Consider the following 24,957-nt stretch of genomic DNA (forward strand, 5'->3'; position numbering starts at 1 on the left):
TCATCATCCCTAAAAGCCTAAGGGGTGGGCTGGTTACATGAGGAATCACGGCTCCCAATTTGAACCAGGATTAACTGAGGCAGCCCTGTTGGCAGCCATCTTTCTTTCATCAAATAACGGTCTCCCTCAGGAATTGGGCCCAGGCTTAATAAGTCGTAGCCACAATAGGCAGCCTTTGTCCCGCCACTCCAGTTGGTGAGACAAAGACCGCCTATTGTGGCTCTTTGCTGGGCGAGGCGAACAACTCGCTAGGCCTCAGGCCGGAGACTAGGCCGCTGTTGCCGTGGTAACTGCGTGGCTCCTCCTCCTTTTTCCTTTGGTCCAGAAGCTTCACAGCCTTTGACCTTTCCAGAAAGTGGCTTCCCCTATGGACTCGGCGACTAAAGCACCAATCAGGGGCTTTGTTTGTAACGTGAAGGGCTTATCCAATCAGGGCAGGCCTCGGAGGGGAGGACGCTTTCGTTCCATTCTGCCCCCCCGCCCTGCGCCGTAGCCCAATGATATTTGCTATACTCCATACACTTTGACGTTTTTTCCGCTCATGCAGCCAATAAACAGTTTATTTATTTTCCCCCCAGTCCAATTGGCTACTAGGAAACCCTTTCAGCACCATTGGTTCTCTTGCGTGCGAGGGAAGTAAAGCAAAAAAAAAAAAACCTACCTCAATACGCTTTTCTGAGTCCCTTAGCGAATCAGCGGGAACGTCCCTGCAGAAGGCCGCCTCCCCGACGGAAATCACCCAATCGCCGTGCGGCTCTTCCCATCAGGACCCACCCCGTTTTTTGACACGCTTCATCTTTCCTCCTCACGCTTTCAGCCAATCTGCGGGACCGACGCTCCTGCGCACGCGTGCTGCACCGCCCCTCCCCACCGCGAGCCGAAGGAGAAAGGAGGGGTACGATCCGGGAGGGAAGCAGAGTCCGACGCCATCTTAGAATCGCTGCTGTTCCTGCTTGTTTGCGGCCGCGTCTGAGGAGGGGACCGAAGCGCTTCGGAGGCCGACTGGACGGGAAAAAACCGCCGGGTCTACCGGCCAAAGGGGAGGGGGAGGTGGGTGAGTGAGGACGAAAAATAACCCCAAAACAACCCGGTTTGAGGCGGTCATGGCGTCGAACGGGTAGAGGTGGTGACGTCACGCCGCGGGCGGTGACGTCAAACGGGAGGGGGGCTTAGAATTCCCACGCGGGCTCCGAAAATGGGGGGGAGAAGAGGCAGCGGGCGAAAGGGGCGTGGCTTCGGGGCGAGGGATGTGCCATGGCTCGTGGGGGACGTTTTAGGTTAGGCCATTCCCGGAAGTGTGTTTTTTTGGGGGAAGGACCGGTGGGAGGGAGGGGCGCAGCTGGAGGTGTGGTGTAGGTAGATGACGAGAGGGAGCCTTTGGACGAGGAACATGGCGGGGAAGGTTCCCTGATCCATGTGGCGCTGCTTTTCTACCCACAGGTGTGTTGGTTCGTTGCCTTTATAGTTGGGGTGAGGCAGGCCTCCAGGGCTCTCCAGGATACTGCGGGAGTGAGGAAGGAGAGGTAGGTGCCATCATTGGGGGCCCCATTGGCTAAGGCAGCGTTTCTCAACCATAGCCCCTTGAAAATGGGTGGACTTCCTTGTATAGGGGGAATTCTGGGAGTTGAAGTCCATCTATTTTTCAGGGGGCTATCGTTGAGAAACAATGGGATAAGGAAGAAGCCACGGCCCTTTTGAGGCTGATGGTTGGGGAAAATGGGATAGAAATCTGCTGGGGGAGAGAGAGATGCTAAAACAGGAGGAAAATTCAGAATGAATGATAGCGGTGGAAGGGACCTTGGAGGTCTTCTAGTCCAACCTGCTGCTCAGACAGGGGACCTTAGACCAGTGTTTTTCAACCGTGGCATCTTTATGATGGGTGGATACATATATATGTATGTGTATGTATATATGTGTATGTGCTGGCTGGGAAATTCTGGGAGTTGAAGTCACCCATCTTAAAGTCACTGAAATAGAGAAACATTGCCCTAGACCAGTGGTTCCCAAACTTTCCACCACGGACCCCCTATACATACATTTTGTGGCCACAGACTCTAAGACTTAACACAAGATTTAAATCATAACATTTGTTCAAGGTTTTCCACTCCTTCTGTGATGACATGGTCCCCCAGGGTTCCATGGACCACAGGTTAAGAACCACTACCCTGGACTATTCTGAAATGGTTATTCAGCATGGCCTTGCCTTACTGAACAGTTGTTCCTTGGCCTGGGCTTTGCTTAAGGTCTTCGGTTGCAAGTTTGCTCAAAGTGAGTACATTTTGCTTAATAGACCTTTGTTTCCAGATGAATATATTTCCTGATAAAACTTCCTCGAGGAAAAAAAAAAACTCATAATCCAGTTGCCTTTTTAAAAACCACCTTTGAGACAACCATGACCTGGATGACTGGGAATCTCCATAGACATTTATTTCCAGAGAATTTGAGATCTTAACAAAGTAAAATTTGCCCTGATTCTGCTGTGCTTATGCCCAGAACTGTGGTTAGGTGTCATCTTTGCAGAGCCCGTGAAACTGTATTTATGTCATTCTTGTTTTTTACTTGGATAATGAGTGAAGTGGACTCTTCAGTAAGCTTAACAATTGCTTAGGGCAGGAAAATGAAATTGGCTTCAACCCTGTTTGCTTGCTTTTAGAAATCTAGAATACAGTGTCTTGTTAGAAAAAGCTTGTGGTGTGAGATTATCTGGGCTTGAATGCATGTGTGACTTCCTCAAACAAAGCATAGTAAACAAAGAAGTGTGGATTTGCTCTAGTAAAATAAGTTCCATGAGCCGAGGGCAGTAATTTGGACACTTTATAATAATCATCATCATCATCATCATCATCTCTGGGCTTGGATGATTGTGTTATAATACTGGCTTATAAAATCAGTTGTTTTGGTTTTCGGATCTCATTCTTAACCTGGAAGTTGGAGAAAAAAGTTCTTGGGGGAAGGGAGGTAGCAAGATGAAATTTTAGTAAGTATTGGCGGTTTATGAGTTTCCAGCTTTTTTTTTCCAGAAGTGTTAGAAATATTTTTGATCTATTGGATCTCAAGGCTGTTAATGTGTTTTAGAGTGTACTTGCTTTTATTATTATTTTCCCAGACCTTAAAATTTGGCAGTTTGGAATTTTGCAAAGTATAAAATAACCATGAGTGTTTGCAGCATGAAAATAGGAAGAGAAACTCCTTTGCATTTTGGAGTTTTAAGTCAAATAAATCTGAATGTAATGCCCTCTTTGGATAAAGCTATAATGGATGCCCTGGCATTTCAAAAGGCTTCTTGTGTCTGTAGGGAGCCTTACTATATGCAGAGAACTACAGGTGGCTGATTTCAATAATCCACATCGTATTTTTGTCAGTTTTCCACAATTTACATGGTGTTTATGAGCCTGTAAGTTAAAAAAATTTGTGTTCCCCTGCTTGCCCATTGGAAAATTTTAAAACCCAATTGTAGTGTTTGCTTTGCTTTTTCAGTAGAATGTACAGTATGTACTTTCAGAGCTCTCATTATTAAATACATGAAAAAAATGAGTATCTTTTGCTATACTTTCCAATATGTATTGTCTTCATTGCTAGATATTGTCATGGTTTTTGTTTTTTAAATTGCTTGGTTAAATTGTTAGGAGATGGAAAGATGAATTTCCCACTTGCATTCCAGTAAATTTCCCTTTATTTTAGAATAAGTAGCGACTGAATCCTTTCATGGGTAACACAGAGTGGAAAAAAACCATCAGAGTAAAATGTACAGTTGCTGATAATATCTAGGGCAGAGTTCCATAACAGTTATCCGGTTATATTCTTACCTTAGAAAGAAGGATGAGCAGCCTTGAGACTTAGTGGAAGGAGGAATGTAAAGGGTTTGCCCTTGGAAATTGAAATAAGCTTTTTTGACACTCCCACACACTTATATAGCACCTTGAAAATGATAGCAATCTCTCTTATTCAAAATAACATTTGTGGCATTGCTGTGGCAGGTGGCTTGGCTCTCTTTTGGGTGGCCTTCAGGCACCGTTTTTCCCAGTGGGGAAGAGAAAAAGTTCAAGGAAAGAAAGGTGGGTTGACAGGAGAGAACACATGCATTGGCAGCTGAAATTCAATGGTATCTGTTGAAAAGGTTCTGTGAAAGATGCAGAAATGAACAGATTGATTCCTTCTGCTTACAATATTTTGGAGCAGTGGTTCTCAACCTGTGGGCCGCCATGTCGTCTCAGGGTCCACAGAGGCTTTTGAAGTGTTACAATTTAAATCTTAAGTCTTGGGAGGTCTGTGGCCACAAAAGGTATTTAAAGGGGGTCCATGGTAAAGAAAACATTGAGAACCACTGTTTTGGAGGCTTCCTGGCCTGTCTTGAATTTGTTTTAGGAAGGTATCTGAAATGCCTTGTTCTGTTCATCTAATATCAGCATCAATTTGTGCTCTGATCTGCAGCTGGTTATGGTCTTGTTACAAATTAGATTTCTTTGTTTATAACAATTTTATTAATTTATGCTATAACACAGGGTTCCCTACACATGTGAGCTGTGGCCCACTACCGGTCTATGGCCTATTCACAACCGGGCCTTATGAGTGGTTGGCTGGTGTATGCATGTGGTGCACACACAACCCCATTTGCACATTGTGGAGGCTTGTGGCCCCACTCGAGTGAGCATTGCAAACACATGCCTGTCCGTCCCGTCCCCCCCCCCCCACACAAAATCATCCCCTTCTCCCCCACCAACCCAGAAAGGTTGGGGAACTATAACATACACAAAAGTACAGAAGCAAAAAGAAGGACAAATAGGGAAGGGAAGGCGTGGTAAAGAAGGGGAAACAAGAAAGAAAAGGTACAAATCAGATTCCTCGTGCTGAGCTACAAAAAAGGTTGCTGCTTCTGAGCTGGTCAGTGAGAGGGCAGAATAAGTTTAGGAAAAGGCCAGGATTGTGAAATCGGACAAATAGGGAAGGGAAGGCGTGGTAAAGAAGGGGAAACAAGAAAGAAAAGGTACAAATCAGATTCCTCGTGCTGAGCTACAAAAAAGTCCAAAAGGGCAGTGTTGCCTTCCTAGTTTTTCTCAATCTTAATACCTTTTTTTAAGATATGTGGACTTCAACTCTCAGAATTGCTGGGATTTTTAAAGACCCTGTAATTCTGAGAATTGAAATCACATCCTAAAGTTGCCAAGATTGAGAAATACTGCATTCCCAAATGATCAAGCTTGGCAATCTCTACTTAGATCCCAAAGTTCTGTGAAAGTAACTGCAGGTTTGAATAAACTTACGGAAGTTTAAAGTGTTATTGCAGGTTATTGTGGGGTTTTTTTTTTCCACCCATAAAGCAAACTAGCTTGCTTGCTTGCTTCCTCCCTCCCTCCCTCCCTTTTAAAAAAAGGAAAATCCCCATAACTTTCATGTAACTTTAGCAGGTGGGAATTCAACAGGAGTTGTTTCCTTATTCACATTTATGTGAGTGAAAAACAACCTGATGGTGGAAGTTTTTGAAGTTCTTTAGACAGACAGGGGTTACCAGATTAGGGGGGTGGGGAATCTAATCCACCCTAGATGCAGATAGTCCTCAATTTACAAACACAACTGAGCCAGAAATTTTCCATTGCTAAGCAAGATGCTAGTTAAATGAATTTTGCCCTATTTTTACAACTTTTCTTGCCACAGTTGTTGAGTGAATCCCTGCAGCTAGTAAGTCAGTAACCTGGTTGTTAAGTGAATCTGGCTTCCCCTGATGTGCTTGCTTGTCAGAAGATTGCAAAAAGGGATCACATGATCCTGGGACACTGACCATGGGTGGGTGTGACCACCAGAACTTTGAATCAAGGTCATAAGTAGCTCTGAGCAAGCCTGTCATAACTTTGAACTGTCGCTAAGCAACTGGTCGTAAATTGAGGATTACCTGTATTATTATTTTCTGCATTTAAAATATATTCTGGACAAGGAACAAATTTTCCCTTCCTCCCTCCCCTTTCTTTATTTCTCCCTTGTTCTCTTTTTTTCTCTTTCACTTTCTCTTTCCTTCCCCCCCCCTCTCCCTTTCTCTCATGTTTGTTTATAAAATGCTTCTTTTTAAAGTAAACTTTAAAAATATTTAAAAATATACATTTGATGGTAATATTATGGCACACAATTGAACCAGAATTGCAAAACTCACTTACAAACCAACTTTAAAAAAGATACAAAAATGTGGTTCATAGGATTTCTTTGCTGCTGATAGATAGCACAGGTTTTTTCCCCGCTACTCTTCCCCCTCACCCTTCCATCCAAACGTTTTCTAGGACTTCTCCGATCTGTGGATTTAAAAAACTGGATTTAAATACCCATCTGGCCATCTTCAGAAGCAAGTTACACTTGCGAAATAGCAGGGAAACCTCATTCTCCACGGTCTGAGGGATTTTGAAGTAGGGGGTCTTTTAGGATCGGCTGGAGACAGGATAGTTCTGTGAGCAAAGTTTGCTCTGAAATAGTGGAGAAAAAGGAAGCAAAGGCCAATTGTGATAAATGATCGTTTCCTTTATTTAAAAAGCTGGTGGATAATTAATTTAAAGGGGAGGGGTTTTGTTCTTTGCTGTATACACTTTTCAGAGGGTTCCAAACAAGTGATTTTAGAACACAATTTCAGTCCAGAGTTTAGAACATCTTGTCTCCAGGCAACATAGATGGCCCACCTCCTGTTCCATATTCCACTCCTCAAATCCATGTAGGCCTCTCTCTCTCTCTTCCAGGCTGTGACCAACTCCTTTGCCTGTTAAATCCGCTTTCCCACCAGCTGCTCCTGTGCCTCGGGGTGGTGGGGAGCCCACCCATTTGGGCCAGCCATGGATCCGGCGTTCCCCCATCCATCCCGGGATCCCGTGAGTATCCAGCTTTCTTTCTCTCTCATTTGGAGAAGATGGCACAGTGTCCGTTTCCACCAGGAAGCTCTTAACCTTTTTTCCCCTTCTCTTTCTCTCTCTCCTTATTCGTAGACCCAAGAAGATGGCATGGCCTCCGACGACTTCGACATCGTGATAGAAGCTATGCTGGAGGCCCCGTACAAGAAAGAGGAGGTAAGGATATTAAAAATCAGAAACATGTTAAACCTGTGGGGAAAGTATAACTGTGTTGTATTTTGCCAGGAGTCCAAAGAAAACGATAAAAACAGTGTGTCAGCTGCCTCTTTATGCTTGCTATGAAGAGACGGACTGCCATGAATTGTGGGGAGAGGGAATGAAGGAGGGAAGATTTTGGGGGGGAAAGGAAAGCAAGCGCTGTATCTCCGGGAGATGCTGCCTCAAGGTCACCCAGCTGGAAGGAGGAGGGGACCGCATACCAAACGGCACTTGGATTGACCATTATGAAGACATCTTGCCTGACTTTATAGAAAAATGTTCTTGAGTCTAATCTTCCACCTCTCTAAGAAATCCCCCCTCCCAAATTCCCAGGCCCTGAGTGTGGCAGCCTCTGAAGCCTCTTAAGTAAAATATGGCTTCCGGGGCTGACATTGGGTTACACTGGGTTGGGCAATGAGAGATAGTTAAGGGGGGGTGGTCCAAAGGAGAACTTAGGGATTTTGGCACATGATTCTCAGTTCTGGCTTTGCAATATTGCAATATCCTTGACAGCTAATAAACTATACTTTGCTCAACAAATGGATCCAAGGATCGTTTCTATAGAGAAGTTTAAATTATGGCAGGTCTGACACAATGTAATTCAAGATGGTTTTCAAAATATTCAGTTCCTTAATCCAGATGTTGCATCCCTCAGCTTGTTTTCTAAATGCATAGATATTCCTCTCAAAACACAAGCACCTTCCTTTCTTAGCCTAAAAAGAAAAGGTATATCAATAATTTGTATAAGCTAAAATAAGGTGGCTGCTCTTTTTTTGCTGAATTTTGAGCCTCAAATAGGTTTTCATTAATTAAGACAGTCCTAGCTTATGCCTCCCAGGCAGACCATCTCACCCCCAAGCAGGGCAAAACTCTCTTGGAGGCTGGCAGAAGATGAAGAGGAAGACTATGGTGAGTTGGGGGGGGGGGGCAACTCCCAGTCTTGCTGGTCTCCATTTACTTGAAAGTTAGCCTCGTAAAATCAGTTAACAGGCAGTCCTCAACTTACAGCCACAATGCAGCCCAAAATACCTGTTGCTAAGCGAGATGGTTGTTAAACAAATTTTGCCCCATTTCCTGCCACCATTGTTAATTGCATCCCTGCAGCTGTTAAGTGAGTAACACCGTTGTTAAGTGAATCTGGCTTTCCCAATGACTTTGCTGGTTAAAAGGTTGCAAAAGGGGAATCACGTGACACCCCACCCCCCACCCCCCCGGGACACTGCCACCATCGTAAATATGAACCAGTTGCCAAGCATCAGCATTTTGATCACATGGCCAAGGGGATTCTGCAACAATCGTGTGAAAAACGGTCATAAGTCACTTTCACAGTGGCATTGTAACTTTGAATGGTCACTAAACAAATGTTTATAAGTCGAGGACTACCTATATTGCAAATATAGATTTCTCCCTTTCAGTGTTTGCTGCTTGTGCCAGCCGCATTCTCCAGTCCCTGTAACTGTATAGTCCTGAGTCTTGTGTTTTGCAAAATACTGTGTTTTAAGGACATTCGGTCCAATGTCAAAAGACTGTTTAATCTCCATTAATCCAGCTCCAAACTATTAATCCATAATAATATTTATTGGAGTCACAATCTCTCTGTTGTCCCCCTTATTCTCAGTAACAAAAATCGAGAGAATACTGAGAGATGACATGTGGGGTGTTATATCCTAGCTGGGCCATAGTTGATTGAATCCTTTTTTTGCTTCTAAAAACGAGGACTGAAATTTCTAAGGGCACGTGAAAAATGGAGGGTGCCCTTTGGAGGTTGGAGATCAGGATTCTGCCCTGCAAATGACAATTTAAGCCTGCTTCTAGAATTCTCTTTGTGTCACTTTGCGGTTGCTAGCTAGCAGAATTGCGCTGCCAGTTGATACCGTGTTTAAGTGGAAAAGGGAATTGTGTTTCTGTGCTCACTTTCTCACGGTGCCTCTTTCCTGCTGAATCCACTCTTATACGAGGAGGAGAGCCGTGGTGGTGCAGTGGTTAGAATGCAGTACTGCAGGCTACTTCTGCTGACTGCTTGTTGTTGCCAACAGTTCGACAGTTCAAATCTCACCGGCTCAAGGTGGATTCAGCCTTCTATCCTTCTGAGGTCAGTAAAATGAGGACCCAGATTGTTGTGGGCAAGATGGCGACTAAACTGCTTAGAGAGGGCTGTAAAGTACTGTGAAGCGGTATATAAGCCTAAGTGCTGTTGCTATATTTCTTTCAGGCCCAACCAGGACCCTCAAAGCCGCCAACTGACCCCACCACAGCCCAGGTAATGTCCCAAAAAAACAGAAGGGGAGGAAATAGGGAGGGAGCTGGTAGACTACAGTCTAACCTCCTTTTGCCCTTCCTTGTTAGCCGTCTCCGGAAGAACAAGGAAAAGAAGCAAAGAAGGACAGCGCCCCCACCAGCAGCAATGGGGAAAGCAGCAGGTGAGCCACAAGGGCTGTGTGGTCGTCCCCCCTCCCCCTTCCTTTCTCCTTCCCCTCCATCAGCACGGCTCTCATTTCTGGCTTGCTTTCTCCCTCACAGCAAAAAGAAAAGGAGTCGTAGCAGGAGCCGTGATCACAGACACAGGTAGATAGTCCTGAAGAGAGTACAGAAGAAGTGGGTAGGCTTCTGTTTGGGGTTGGTGTAGAAGCCGAGGGGATCCCCACATAAGGATGCTAACGCAGGACCTTGCTTGTGGCAGTGTGCTGGGAATTCTAGTGGGAGGGGAAAGGAGAGGGGAAATGCTTTGGGGAAGTGAAAGTAACAGCTGTATCTGACTGAGATGCTGCCTCAAGGTCACTCGGCTGGGAGAAGGTGGCAGCTGCAATTCCAACCTACGCTTGAACTGACCTTTATGAAAACATCTTGCTTGAGTCTGTTTAGTCATGGGGGCCAATTAGCAAGGCCGTTAAAGGAAGGAAAAGTTGAACTTAGGGATTTGGGCGGGCAATTCTCAGTTCTGGCTGTGCATTACGGGTAGCCCTCGAGGTAACGGCCACAATTGAGCCTAGCATTCATGTTGCTACGAGAGGGAAATTTGTTAAGTGGGTTTTGCCCCATGGTACGACTTTTCTGACCACATTTGTTACGTGAATCGCTGCATTTGTTGAGTCAGTAATACGGTTAAGTGAATCTGGCTTCCCCATCGACTAAAGGTCGCAAAAGGGGGAGATAACATGGCCCTAGGACACTGCGGCCATCACAAACATGAACCAGTTGGCAAGTGCCTGAAATTTGACCACAGGATCCTGGGGAACGTTACAAAGGTCATATCTGTGAAAAATGGCCATTAGTCCCTTTTTTTCAGTGCAGTTGTAACTTTGGGAATTGTAAGTTGAGAACTACCTGCAGTGCTATTCCAGTTTTTGGCAAAACCAAAGACAAACCATTTGCCGCCTCTGCAAAAGAAAAAAATAGATCATAAAATTGGGTTGCACACCTGATTACAGTACAACCTTTTAAGACCTGTGGCTGTAATTTGCAGGCTCCATTAATGGTCGCCCGTCACGGACTACCTGTATTTAAGTTGTTTTTTTTACAATGGTTGCTGTGGCTATTTTTAAATTCCTGTTAAATTCCCTGTTTAATAAATGGGAAAACTGTCACATGTCATTCCAGGGTTTTGTTGTTGCTCATAGGGTCATTCTGCTTTCCGAAGTTTCTGATTCTTAAAGTTTTGGGCTAAACAAGAGACTTAGTTCCCTCAGTAATCCAGGTGCAGGGAAAACAGCAAAAGCAACATTTCACCAACCTACCCCTGATGCAAAACTCTGATACGGTTGATATTTCTAGCCGGGACCGAGACCGTCATCGTAGGCGCAGCCGAAGCCGGGACCGCCGCAGCCGCCACCGGAGCAGAAGCCGCCACCGGAGTCGCAGCCGGGACCGTAATAGGCGAGTTAGCCGATCTCGGAGCCGAGAACGCCGGCGGGAGGAAAGAGTCCGCTACCGCAGCCCACCTCCCCCAGGGTGAGAAAGAAGGAAACAAAGAAACCACATGTGGGCCGGATCGTAGTATGGTTTTCCTAGATTAGATGGAAACTAATCCAGGAGAGAAGCAGCCTAGAACTAAGGAGACATTTTCTGACAGGGAGAACAATTAATCACTGGAATAGCTTGCCTCCAAGTATTGCGGGTGCTCCATCGCTGGAGTTTTCAAGAAGAGACTCTGGACAGCCATTTGTCCAGAATAGGATTGAAAAGAAGGGGTATCCAAACTCAAGGCCCGCAGGCCAAATCTGGCCCATTGGGTGCTTAGATCCGGCCCAGGGGGCCGCTCTGGAAACAGCGAAGGAGCAGCCTGCGCAAGGCTCTGCTAGCAAAAATGGAGGTCGGGGCACATGTGCCGTCTCCCTCCCCCGGCTCCATTTTGGCAAAAAATGGCCCCCGGGCCGGCCTTGTGCTCCATTTTGGCTGGCAGAGGAGTAGCAAAACAAACTAAAAGCAAAAGAAAACAAAAGGAGAAATGTTTCCCCTTCTTCATTTGAGCATCCAAGAAGAGACAGGAAAGGATAAGGGGAAAGAGGAAGACAAAAAGAAGGGAAGATGGGAAGAAAGCAAAGAGGGGAAGGAAGGAAGGAAATTATAATAAGACGGAGGGAGGGTCTGAGAGAAGTCCTGCCTTTGCAGTTGGCCATCACAGGTGCCCTTGACATGAGTGATATCCAGCTGGCCATGCCCCGAGGTCAGGTGCAGCCCTCAATGAAATCAAGTTTGACACCCCTGGGATAAGGTCTCCTGCTTGAACTGGGATTTGGACTATAGAAGATCTCTAAGGTCATTTCCAAACTATTCTGTGTTCTACGAACGGCGATCTGAAACCACAACCCAGGAAAGGGAATTGATTGAGCCTTCTGGGATTGTTCTCGTTCTGCAGTTCCTAGCCTCCCAACTTGGCAAACATTTTGCAGTGTGAATGTGTAAAACTCCTCGTTCACTTAGGGAGTGTTTGCAGAGCTACCAAATACTCTGGTTTCTTCTCGGATCCATGCCACTACGGACATTGGTTGGGAGTTTCCGAAAGGAAATTGTCTAAATCAGAGGTCTCATTCTCGCGGGCCAATTGCGGCCCGCAGGACGATATCCTGTGGCCCCCACCGTGATATGAAAGTATAATATTAGTGTATAATATAAATATAAAGTATAATATAAAGTATAATATTATGCGGCCCAGCCTCACCCAGACTCTGCCTCCAGCGGCCTCCAGGTAAATTGTGTTTGAGACCCCTGGTCTAAATCGATGTAGCTTGAGACAGAGTGGTGCATTGGTCTAGAAGAGGAGCTCTCGCTTCACAATCAGGAGGCTGTGAGTTCGATCCTAGCTAGAGGCAGATATTTCTCTCTCTGGGCACAATGAGAATATATCTGTTGAACAAAACTCCACATTGGCGACAGGAAGGGTATCCAGCCCATTAAACACTCTGCTAGCTCCATTCAGTTGCCCAGACTCCACCCCACAAGGGATTACGGGATTGTTAAACAACAAACATTATTTTGGGGATTAACCCCCCAAAAGGGGACTTATTACACGAATTAAAAGTTCTTGATAGACGTGAACCTCATGTGACCAAATGTCATTTCCCGTAACTTCTGGTCAGGAAATCGTGTTTTACAATGGTTTGTCTGAAAACTAGCATTTTTGCAGTTTTTGGGCAAAACTGCATCCATAGCAAAGCATTGATTTGCTTAACGGCCATCACAAAAAACATGGAATCAAGTCAGTCACTTAACTGACCTGTTTTAACAACCATTGTGCCATATGACCATAATGGACAGGCCCGGTTACGGTGATAGGTCATGGGCTTTATATCTGCAGTGATCACCTCATTATGCCATGATAAGCCAGGCCAGTCGTGCTGTGTAAGTAACCCTTGTGGCGATCAGGTTGCCACTGTTGAAGTTGCGATCTGGGCTTGTGTTCTGTTTCCCCCGCAGACGACGGTTTGGACATAGCAAGAGTCCCTTGTTCCGAGAGAAAAGCCCCCTTCGGTGAGTATTGTGACATGGATGAGGGTGACAGCTGAGAGGATCCTTAACGTGCCTCTTCTCCTCCCCGGCATCCAATTCTGGGTCTGAATCACTCCCCTTGTTTCCCAACACAGGGAGCCTCTGGGCAGCTTGAGCCCCGAAGAACGCGATGCCCGCACTGTCTTCTGCATGCAACTAGCTGCCCGTATCCGACCTCGAGACCTTGAGGATTTCTTCTCGGCTGTTGGCAAGGTCATATTCCCCTCCCTTCTCTCTGGCTTTGGCGAATTCTTACTTTGCCCCAAGCAAAGGTGGGCAATTCTGACTTCTGGCCCATTCTGGTGCTTGGTTCCTATCTAGCACAGACCGTGATTGCAATTAACTGGGCTAGTAGGTTCCTTAGACTGGTTTTATCCTTAGTTTGGGCTAGTGGTTACAGCGCTGGTTTAAAGACCTGGCGATCATGAGTTCTAGTTCCATCTTAGACACAAAAGCTGTCTGGGCAAATCACCAGGAGACGGTGAGCTCTAGACCCACCTTAAGTCACATAAACCAGCTGGGTGACTTTGGACTAATCATCAGGAGACTGGGAGTGCTAGTCCCACTTTAGGCATGAAAGCCAGTTGCGTGACTTTGGATTAATCATCAGGTGATTGGGAGTTCTATTCCCACCTTAGGCATGAAAGCCGGCTGAGTGACTTGGATTAATCATCAGGAGACTGGGAGTTCTAGTCCCACCTTAGGCATGAAAGCCGGCTGAGTGACGGCCAAACACCAGGAGACTGGGAGTTCTAGTCCCATTTTAGGCACAAAAGCCAGCTGGATGACTTTGCACCAGTCTCTCTCTCTCTCACCCCACCCTACCGGGTTGTTGTTAATGGGGAAAATAGGAGGAAGGCATATTGTCTACATTCACTGCTTTTGCTTTATAAAAAAAATAAAGCTGGAACGAATCTAATATCTAATAAATAAAACAATAAAGAAAACCCAGGCGTAAACATTTGACAGCCCGGACTCTTCCGCTAACGTTCTCCGCAATTGTCCCTTTGGCCAGGTGCGTGATGTACGGATCATCTCCGACCGGAATTCCCGGCGCTCAAAGGGCATCGCTTACGTTGAGTTTTGCGAGATACAGTCAGTGCCGCTGGCCATCGGCCTGACGGGGCAACGCCTCCTGGGCGTACCGATTATCGTTCAGGCTTCCCAGGTTTGAAAGCTTTTTATTTTAAAAACAACCCTAACATCTACAAGTTGAGTGCTACCTGTGCTCCTTTAAAAAAAATAAACAGTGGGTTATTTCTGGCTGGGTTTTTGAAGGCCCCTCCCTTCCCCAATCTGTGTCCTTAGGCGGAGAAGAACAGGCTGGCAGCCATGGCCAACAACCTTCAGAAAGGCAGCGGGGGCCCCATGAGGCTCTATGTCGGTTCCCTTCACTGCAACATCACCAAAGAGATGCTGCGCGGGATCTTCGAGCCGTTTGGCAAGGTAAGGTGGGAGCAGGACAGAGAAGGGGGCGAGAGGGATGGATCCCCAGAAGGGGATGTCCTTGACTTTCTAACGGGGGGAGGGGGCGCCTTCTCTCTCTTCTCCGTAGATTGACAGCATCGTGCTGATGCGGGACCAGGATACCGGACAGTCCAAAGGCTACGGCTTCATCACCGTAAGTTGGGTGGATTTTCTTCCCCACGGGGCAGAATGGAGGTCGAACTCTGCTACTCTTTTTTAATTCATTATTTACTTATTTGTAAAGTTTATCGGCCACCCATCTTGCCATAGAGTAACTCTGGGAGGTGCGTGTGTGTGTATGTATATATATATGGTATTCAGCTTTGTTTGGTATTTTCCCACGTCATTATGGGACGTGGGAAATGACGTGGGAAAATACCCGAACAAAGCTGAATACCATACATGTAAATACCCGCGAAAACTTAAGAAAACAAATATATATATATATATATGTATGTATGTGTGTGTATATATGTGTGTGTATATATGTGTGTGTACACATACGTATATATACATACATACATAATACATACATATATATGTGTGTGTGTGTGTTTTTTCATAGAATTAAAACATCAAAAGTTAAAATCAAACATTGAAACCTGAGGACGCTGGCGAGGGTGCAGCTGGGGGGCAGATGAGATCTGTTATTACTCCATCAACCACCTCCCATGCGTTGTACCTCCATTGGGGCTCCAGAGATCTTTAGGCCCTTACAAAAAGATAGGGTTGGATCTGACATCAAGGGGAGGGGGAGGCAAGATGTTCCAGAGGGCAGGAACAACAGCAGAGAAGGCCTTCCTGCTGGACCCCGCCAGCCAGAATAATAATACTCCCTGGTGAGATTCTACTGGTTTAATAACTGGTTTGGTGAGCATGCACAGTGTTTAAAAAACCGCCAATTTACAGCTCTAAAACTTACCTTCTGCAGCGCTGGTGAGTAAAACAGCTGAGGGGTGACAATCTGCTGTGCCGCATCTCAGTTGAGCTGCAAAACACAGAAATATAGGACAGACTAGGGCAGGGATGAGTGGGTGGGGCCAACCAATCGTACCAGTTCGCCCGAACCGGTGCAGACCAATAGCAGTGCACTCCTGATAATCCTCTTTGCTAAGATGCACGCACCCACAACTTAACAGACTAAGAGTTGGAATGGATCTTGGGATCTTCTCGCTCAACCCCCTGCTCAGAGCAGGCGACCTTACACCATTCCAAATAAATGGCTGCCCAGTCTCTTCTTAAAAACTTCCAGTGATGGAGCCCCCACAGTTTCTGGTGGCAAGTTGTTCCACTGATTAATTGTTCCTACTGCCAGGAAATTGCTCCTTCATTCTAAATTGCTTCTGTCCTTGTTGAGTTTCCCTCTGTTGTTTCTTGTCCTGCCTTCAGGTGCTTTGGAACCTAGGTGGACCCCCCTCTTCTTTGTGACAGCCCCTCAATATTGGAACATGAGTATCATGTCACCCCTTGTCCCTTTTTTAAAAATTAAAGTAGACATACCTAATTCCAGCCAGCATTCATTATATGTTTTAGCCTCCAGTCCCCTGATCATCTTTGTTGCTCTTCTTTGCTAATATACATGCACCCACAACTTAACAGAATAACAGAGTTGGAAGAGACCTCGGAGGTCTTCTCGTCCAACCCCCTGCTCAAACAGGAGACCCTGTACCGATGGTTTTGCGGGCCGGTGAGGGGTAGAGAGAAAAAAAAAACGGCTCCAAGCAAGTAGTGGGTGCCTGGCCCAGTTCCAATAGAAATGGCACTTAGACTTACATACTGCTTTGCAATCCTCTCTAAGCGGTTCAGCCTCTTGCCCCCAACAATCTGGGTCCTCATTTTACCCACCTCGGAAGGATGGAAGGCTGAGTCAACCTGGAGCCTGGTGGGATTTGAACTGCCAAATTGCAGGCAGTCAGCACAAGTAGCCTGCAGTACCGCATTCTAACCACTGCCACCATGGCTCAAACAGGAGTTGTGGCCCCCTGCCCTATACCACTGCAGACAGATGGCTGTCCAGTCTCTTCTTAAAAACCTCCAGTGTTGGAGCACCCACAATCTCTGGAAGTAAGCTGTTCCACTGATTTAATTGTGTCGCCATTCCGGCGTAACGAACCCAAGCAATTCAGAACTCCGGTGACTGGAATTGTCCTCAGAGGACTTCTTTTTATTGGGTACATCATATCAAGTGTAAAACCAACTCCTAAATATTTCCTGCCAAACGATCCCCTCCCCAACTGTCACAGGTCACCTTGTCCAGTTAGGTTAATTGGCAGGCTCCATGGGCACGCCTGTCCTTCATCCAACACCTGTGGAGATGACCTTGGTTCCCATGAAATAAGTCTGTGTTGTGTCTGGCAAGGCCTTCCTGCCCCCGCCGCCCAATACTGCATGGCAACTGAAAAACAACAAAATGGCTTCAGGAAATTTCTCTCCTTAGTTCTAGGTTGCTTCTGTCCTTGATTAGTTTCCATCTGTTGCTTCTCGTCCTGCCTTCTGGAGCTTTGGAGAATAAGTCAATTCCTCCCCCCACTCTTCCTTATGTCATCTCCTCAAATATTGGAACCCTGCTGTCATGTCTCCCCTGGTCCTTCTCTAGGCTAGCTATGCCCAGTTCCTGTATTCTTGAAAAAGAACAGAATCAAGAGAGTTGGATGGGATCTTGGAGGTCTTCTAGTCAAACCCCCTGCTGAAGCAGGAGACCCTATATACCAGGGGTGTCAAACTCGAGGCCCGCAGGCCGGATCCAGCCTGCAATGTGGTTGGATCTGGCCTGCAGGGCTTTCATGGAAAATTTAAGACCCGTGGGCCAGATCTGACCAAATGGAAAATTTAAGAGGTCGGCCTGTGTCGCTTCAGCCAAGTCTACCCAATGCAAAGAGGAAACATGCCAGCAGTTTGGGGAGTGCCATTAAGCTGGCCACACCCACCTAGTCAGCCACACCCACCCAGGTCAATCACAGCCCTGATGCAGCCCTCAATGAAACTGACATCCCTGCCCTGGACTATCTCAGACAAGTGACTATCCTCTTCTTAAGCTCTTCTTAAAAACCTCCAGTGATGGAGCACTTACAACTTCTGGTGGCAGGTCGTTCCACTGGTTAATTGTTTTCACTGTTAGGAAGTTTCTCTCCTTAGTTCTAGAGGTTGCTTCTCTCCTTGATGAGTTCCCATCCATTGCTTCTTGTCCTGCCTTCAGGGGCTTTGGAGAATAGTTTGACTCCCCTCTTCTTTGTATTGTGTTTCCCCAAAAATGAGACTACCTATATATATTTTTTGCCACCAAAAAATGGCACCAGGTCTTGTTTTTGCTGTCAGAAGCCTTCAGGAACTTCTTCAGTGGCCAGCAAGGCTTTCCTGAAAGCTTCTGCAGCCGATAATTCTGGATCGATCCAGAGCTTTGCTCTCAGCTCCAAGAGGCCTTCAGGAAAGCCTTGCTAGCCTTGCTGGCTGCAGAAGAAACGGGCCGGCAAGGCAGGTATCAGGGTGTGTGAGGCCTGGCTACAACTGTCCAAAGGTAAGTAGTAGGGCAGCTCCACCACCACCCCATCCCCACCCTAGCTTAATGTTTACCCGTCCACTCTGGAGTGGGCGGGGTCTTAATTAGGGCTTATTTTGAGGGTAAAGCTTATATGGGGCGCATGGGTAAAAATCAAGCTAGGACTTACTTTCGGGGTAGGTCGTATTTTCGGGGAAACAGGGTAGCGTCTCCTTAAATATTGGAACCGTGCTCTCATGCCCCTTTTTCCAGTTCACAGAAGCAGAATGTGCCCGCCGTGCCCTGGAACAGCTGAACGGTTTCGAACTGGCCGGCCGGCCCATGCGGGTGGGACAGGTCATCGAACGGCTGGATGGCACCACTGACATCACTTTTCCCGACGGGGCTGATGAACCCGACCGGTCAGCTCTGAGCTTGGGGACCACCGGCTCCCAGCTGCAGCTGATGGCGAAACTGGCCGAAGGTGAGGCTCCCCTGGTAGAAATTAGGCAGCGGGAATGGACTCCATTACATACTTGGAAAGGCCCTATTGGCAAGGGAAATCATTCCTTTCAGGATTAAAGGGTCCTCGACTTACAAACATTTGTTTGGTGACCGTTCAGAGTTAACAAGGCACTGGACATAGGGAGACTTTATGACTGTTGTTCACGCTTGACGACCATTGCAGCGTCCCTACTGCTTGACAACTGGTTCATATGTATGATGGCCGCAGGGTCCCGGGGGTTTGTCATGTGACCATCTTTTACGACCTTCTGTCGAGCGAGGCCCCTGGGGAAGCAAGCCGGTGTTCACTAACTTCGCAACTGCAGTGATTTGCTTAGCAAATGTGGCCAGAAAGGTGTAAAATGGGGAAAAGCTCAACAATGACTGTCGCTTAGCAGAAATGTTGGGCTCAGTTTTGGTCGTGGGTTAGAATTTGAATTCTTTTATTGGCCAAGTGTGATTGGACACACAAGGAATTTGTCTTGGTGCAAATGCTCTCAGTGTACATAAAAGATACGTTCGTCAAGAGTCAAGAATCATCAGGTACAACACTTAATAATAGTCATAGGATACAATAAGCAATCAAATCATACTAGGAAACAGTCAATAAAAATTGTTAGGGTACAAGCGACAAAGTTATAGTCATACAGTCATAAAAAGGAGGAGACAGGTGAAAGGAAGAATGGGAGGATAATAATAGTGCAGACTTTGTCAATAGTTGGACAGTGTTGAGGGAATTATTTGTTTAGCAGAGTGATGGCATTCGGGGGGGAAACTATCCTTCTGTCTAGTTGTTCTGGTGTGCAGTGCTCTACAGGTTGAAGATTACCTGTGTGCATTAAGATACATATTGAACATTAGTCACATAAATTAGAGCTGGCTAGCTTTGGTTTTTCTCTTGGCCCTTTCCCCACGTTCCTTTTTCCAGCGGCACTTCCTCTCAACACAAGCCCATCTCCTGTCTAAGAAAGATTGACTTTTAAGATCGAACAATCCTATAAGGTTGGTAAGATGGAGGAAATCAGCAGGAGACGCTAAAAGATTCCTCAGCCTAACCTTGCTCGGTTAGGTTCTGTAGGAGTTTATGTTTTGAATCCCATGAAATCCTATATATTGCATTCTCTATGAATAATGTTGCACTGGCTCCAGAGACATTGCCAAACTGTCACGATGCATGCTCAATTGTGCAGAGGAGAAGACTGGTGCGTTACCTGGAAACATAAGGAGAAAAAAAAAAAGAGCTTAGTTATCTATAGGTAGTCCTTGACTTACAACCTCAATTCACCCTGGAATTGTCATTGCTAAGCAGCACAGTTGTTAAGAGAGGTTTCTCGTGACTGCAGGGGTGGGATTCTACTCATTTCAGCCCGGTTCAGGTGAAGTGCGCACTCACTGAACCAGTTGTTAACACCGGTTGAATCCCACCACTGCGTGACTCTGCCTGATTTTAGAACCTCTTTTGTTGCGGTCATTAAGGGAATCTGGCTTTGTTCATTGCTTGTCAGAAAACAGCAGGGGAGATCACAAATGGCAGTCGTGACCCCGGGACGCGGCAGTCATTATAATACATGCTGGTTGCCAAGTGTCCCAAGTTACAATCACATCACCATGGACACTGCAGCAAATTCCAATAAAGGAGAATATCTGTCACTCAAGGTTGACATGACAGATCCTTGGTACTCTCTGAGCTTGCTTGTTTTCCTGTAGACGTTTCATGACCCAAACTAGATAACGTCATCAGTGCTAGAACAAGTGATCTACGTAGAGAGGAGGAAGAGATTGTGGAGTTCTCTGAGCTTGCTTGCTTTTTTTTCCAGACATTTCATGACCCAATTAGGTAACAGTGCTGTAAAGTGGGGTAGGGTGGGGTTTGTGGAACGGACAGGAAGAGGAGAAGGAATGTGGAGTTCTTGGAGCTTTCTGAGCATGCTTGTTTTCTTGCAGATGTTTCATGATCTAACTAGGTAACATCATCAGTGTTAGAAGGGAGTGGGGTTTGTGGAATGGGGGAGAAGGGGAGGAGAAAGAGAAAGGGGAGGAAAAGGACTGTGGGGTCCGTGGTGCTTTCTGAGCTTGCTTGTTTTCTTGCAGACATTTCATTACCCAACTAGGTAACAGCATCAGTGCTATTGACTACCCCGTTTCCCCGAAAATACGACCTACCCCGAAAGTAAGTCCTAGCTTGATTTTTACCCATGCGCCCCATATAAGCTTTACCCTCAAAATAAGCCCTAATTAAGATCCCGCCCACTCCAGTGTGGACAGGTAAAAATTAAGCTAGGGTGGGAATGGAATGGGGGGGTGGAGCTGCCCTACTGCTTACCTTTGGACAGTTGTAGCCAGGCCTCGCACACCCCGACACCTGCCTTGCCGGCCCGTTTCTTCTGCAGCCGGCAAGGCTTTCCTGAAGGCCTCCGGAGCTGGTAACAAAGCTCTAGATCGATCCAGAATTATCGGCCACGGAAGCTTTCAGGAAAGCTGGCCACAGAAGAAGTTCCTGAAGGCAAAAAGTAGGCCGGGAGTGACACAAGTGAAGTTAAGTCAGTGGATACATCCCTCGAAAATAAGTCCTGGTGCCTTTTTTGGTAGCAAAAAAATTATTAAGACAGAATCTTATTTTCGGGAAAACACAGTAGCACCGATTATACTACCTAGTTTGGGTAATGAAACTTCCAAGAAAAGAAGCGAGTTCAGAGGGCGCCAAGGACCCCTCACAACAACAGTTGCAAGTGCAGAGACTTAAATAAATCGTTCGTTTCAGCACCGTCACGACTTCAAAACAGTTGCCAAACAATTGGTCGTAAGTCGAGGACTTTCATCTTCTGAGGAGCACTTCATCTATTTCTTTCCTTCTAGAGATGGGAGAGTGACAATCATGACTGAACAACTTCAATAAGGGCCTTTAAATATAATTTAACATAAGAGTGCTATATTAGGCTTGTTATTGGCAAAATCATGGGGGAAGAGACACCAACGCCCATAAGTCACAGCTGGAATACTGTCACCCCTGGATAGAGGGCGGTCTTTTTAACAGCCTCAAATTGAGGCATCCTTGTTCTTCCCACCCCGCAAATACCTTGTCTTCTGTTTGCCTCACACAGCAGGTTCTGGGATCCCACTGTCCACCACTGCAGCGGCCCAGGCTGCTTTACAGCTTAACGGAGCGATACCTTTGGGAGCACTGAATCCAGCTGCCCTGACAGGTAAAGGGGGTTGGGGGGGTCTGGACTGGACTGGACCGAAAGGAGCGATTGGGAGTGGCCCTGAGGAGAAGGGGGAGTAACCCCAGCTCAGCATTTTTCAAACTCTGCAACTTTGAAGGTGCGTGGACTTCTTCTACTGCCGGAATTTCCCAGCCAGCAAATCCAACCTCAGCAACTTTTAAGATGGGTGGGTGGACTTTCCAACTCCCAGAATTCCCCAGCCAACTGTTGGCTGGGGAATTCTGGGAGTTGAAGTCCACCCATCTTAAAGTGGCCAGCTTGCCAAACTAGCCCAATGAATGTTTCTCCAGACTGCTTCTTGCATTACACCAAAGATCACCCTAATTTAGCATCTCCCCCCGTGGGGAATTATTCCTGGTTTCCTAATGCCTTTTTCCCCCTTTCTCTCCCCCATTGTAGCTCTTAGCCCAGCATTGAACCTGGCTTCACAGACACTGGCCTCCCAGTGCTTCCAGCTTTCAGGCCTCTTCAGTCCCCAAACAATGTAAGTCGCTAACCAGCAAAGTCTGTGGGTGTTGGCAGGAAAGGAGCTTTTTCATCTTTATTATGCCTCCAGATTTGACTTGCAGACCTTTTACAACCTAACTAAGATCTATAAGTTATCCCAGGGTGGGTTTTTATCAGTCAGATACTTGAAAACTCAGGTCTTCTCCTCTTCCTCCCCAAAATCTCAACCTGACGATCCTTGGACCCCAAAGTTCCCCACATCCCTTAGATTTCACCGACAAACTGACTTGCCTTGGTGCTCTCTGAGCCTGCTTCCTTGCAGATGTTTCACGACCCAACCAGTGGTGGGATTGAAATTGTTTTACCAGTGCTAGGAGGGAGTGGGATTTACAGAATGGAGGATGAGGAGGGAGGAGTAGGATGACTTCAAAGTCCCTGGTACATTCTGATTCTTGATTGTGGACATTTCATGACCCAATTAGCTGACAACATCAGTGGCATAAGGGAGTAGGGTTTGCAAAGTAGAGGAAAGAAGGAGCAGGAGAAGGAGAATTCGGTGGCGACGGTCTAAGGCAGGGCTGTCAAACTTGTGGCCTGCAGGCCGGATGCATTACGCGCTGGCCATCCCACCCCCATTTTAGCAAAGGGGGAAAAGTTGTGATATGTCACATGATGACAACGTGTCATGAGTTTGACACCCCTGGTTTATAGGGTCCTTGGTGCTTCCGAATTTGGTTGCTTTCTTGCAGACGTTTCATGCCCCAACTTGATAACACCATCAGTCTAGAAAGGAGTTGGGTTTGTGGAGTGGAGGAAGAAGAGGAGGAGGGATAAGACTGTGAGGTCCTTGGTGCTCTCTAAGCTTGGTTGCTTTCTTTTAAGACATTTCATGACCCAACTAGATAACATTATCAGTACTAGAAGGGAGGAGGGGGATAGGATGATGGTGGTAGTCTTTGGTGCACTCCTAGCAGTCTTTGGTGCAGTCCAGTTAGATAACATCAGTGGTAGAAGGAAGGAAGGAGATAGGATAGGATTGGTAGCCTTGTGGGGGTCCTTGCTGCTCTTTGAGTTTGCAGACATTTCATGACCCAGCTTGGTAGCCTCATCAGTCTAGAAGGGCTTTGCCCTTATTTTATATCCTAGTGGCTTGGCCCATCAGTGTTGGCGGGAGTGGTGTTACGGACTTGCTTTGTGGCTTCTCTGGTGCCCAGATTTGTTTCTCGACCCCTAATTCCCCCACTCCCCCCAAATAACTTTCCTCTTCCCTTTCATCATCGTTTTCTACCCTCTGCCATATCTCAGAATAGAATAGAATAGAATAGAATAGAATAGAATAGAATAGAATAGAATAGAATAGAATAGAATAGAATACTTTATTGGACGAACAAGGAATTTGTCTTGATGCAAATGCTCTCAGTGTACATAAAAGAAAAGATACATTCGTTAAGAATCAAGAATCATAACGTACAACACTTAATGATAGTCATAGGGTACAATCAACAATCAAATCATACTAGGAAACAGTCAATATAAATCGTAAGGATACAAGCAACAAAGTTACAGCCATACAGTCACAAGTGGGAGGGGATGGGTGATAAGGAGTGATGAGAAGATTAATAGTAATAGTAGTGCAGACTTTGTAAATAGTTGAACAGTGTTGGGGGAAATATTTGTTTAGCAGAGCGATGGGATTGGGGAAAAAACTGTCCTTGTGTCTAGTTGTTCTGGTGTGCAGTGCTAATCCAGAGTGGCGAGGCCGAGGCACAGAGGAGGAGATGGAAAAGGGCCTTGGGGAGGAAGGAAGGTAGGGTGGAAAAGAAGGCTTCTAACCACTTCTTTCTTTTTTTTCTCCCTTGTTTTCCAGGTAAGGCCACCTAGTCCTCCCTCCCCTCTTCCCGCCCTCCCTCTCCCATGGAGCTCAGAGGGGGAATGATCATCTCCACACCATTGCCGCCTCACCTGACACCCCTCCCCCCATTGTGGATCCAAGCCTGGGGGGGCGGAATGAACTTTGAAGGAACTCTTTGGGAACAAGGGTGGGGGAAGCCCTTCTTAACATGAACTCTGAATTTTTTCTGAATTTCCCGTCCTGGGGAAGGGGGAAGAGCTTGTATTCTGACTCTCCCTTCCCCCTTTTCTCCTCCCCCCTCCTCAAGTCACAATTGGAGGGAGGCGCATTATCCCCCTTGGGGGAGCTTCGCAGAGACTGAAGGGACCTTCCCCCTAAAAAAAGAGGTGGAATTGCAGCATTTTTTCCTTTTGGGGAGGGGGCAGGAAGACTCTTGGCCCCTTCCCCCCCGCTCTCTCTTTCTTGCCCACCTCTTAGCTCTTGCATCGGGCTGCGGGGCTTTGCTTTGGATAGCTTTGGGCTGTCCTCGTGGCCGCGACGGGTCTGTGCATTGTAAAAAAAAAAACCCGGAGAAGCACAGACCCGCATTTGGGTGGGTGGGAGGCCCATGCGGTGTATATCTCTTCTCTCCCTCCCCTCCCCTCAATTTGTAAAGGGGCCGCGTAAACCCTGTGGGGAGTTGGGTGTTTCTCCCCCTTTTCAATTTTCTCGGCTCTGCCTCCTGTTCTTGGTGTCCCTGTTTTTCTGGCTGCGCCCCTGTTCCTCGGAGTCCTTCGGAGACCCGTTCCCTCCCCCCTTTCCACCTCCCCCCGCCCTTTCCAGATTTTCAAAAGTGTATTTTGGTTTTTCTTTTTATCTCTTTCGATTACCCCCTTTGTTTTCTTTTGCTTATAAATGAATAATAAAAAAAGTCACCAAATGGAA

The 24,957-nt window shown here is 46.6% G+C and overlaps 1 protein-coding gene across 8 annotated transcripts; it reads left to right on the top strand.

Moving 5' to 3' along the window:
* Positions 1-881: 881 nt before the first annotated feature.
* Positions 882-24,957, top strand: RBM23 (RNA binding motif protein 23). Of its 8 annotated transcripts, none has more exons than XM_087945620.1 (17): positions 882-1,054; positions 1,441-1,523; positions 6,714-6,842; positions 6,957-7,037; positions 9,292-9,339; positions 9,426-9,499; positions 9,600-9,644; positions 10,851-11,027; positions 12,993-13,046; positions 13,160-13,277; positions 14,080-14,232; positions 14,373-14,510; positions 14,620-14,685; positions 18,280-18,490; positions 21,612-21,713; positions 22,134-22,218; positions 24,049-24,957. In XM_087945620.1, exons 3-17 carry the CDS (start codon positions 6,807-6,809, stop codon positions 24,050-24,052), a joined length of 1,392 nt encoding a protein of 463 aa, XP_087801746.1. In that variant the 5' UTR covers positions 882-1,054; positions 1,441-1,523; positions 6,714-6,806; the 3' UTR covers positions 24,053-24,957. The 8 variants fall into 8 exon arrangements, with proteins under 8 accessions (XP_087801746.1, XP_026538904.1, XP_026538903.1 ...); XM_026683119.2 differs by having other exon boundaries at positions 882-1,050; positions 22,134-22,222; positions 24,054-24,957; XM_026683118.2 differs by having other exon boundaries at positions 882-1,050.

Source organism: Notechis scutatus, chromosome Z, assembly GCF_049901735.1.
Source record: "Notechis scutatus isolate UNSWTSFEM ecotype Mainland chromosome Z, rNotScu1.2, whole genome shotgun sequence".
In the NCBI taxonomy this organism is placed as follows: Eukaryota; Metazoa; Chordata; class Lepidosauria; order Squamata; family Elapidae; genus Notechis; species Notechis scutatus.

What these genes read in the sequence shown, in the direction of transcription:
- RBM23 (XM_087945620.1), top strand. Translation starts at nt 6,807, where the DNA reads ATGGATCCGGCGTTCCCCCATCCATCCCGGGATCCC. An exon ending in TCTTCTCGGCTGTTGGCAAG is followed by an intron (nt 13,278 to 14,079) that starts GTCATATTCCCC and finishes CCCTTTGGCCAG; the next exon opens with GTGCGTGATGTACGGATCAT. An exon ending in TCTTCGAGCCGTTTGGCAAG is followed by an intron (nt 14,511 to 14,619) that starts GTAAGGTGGGAG and finishes TCTTCTCCGTAG; the next exon opens with ATTGACAGCATCGTGCTGAT.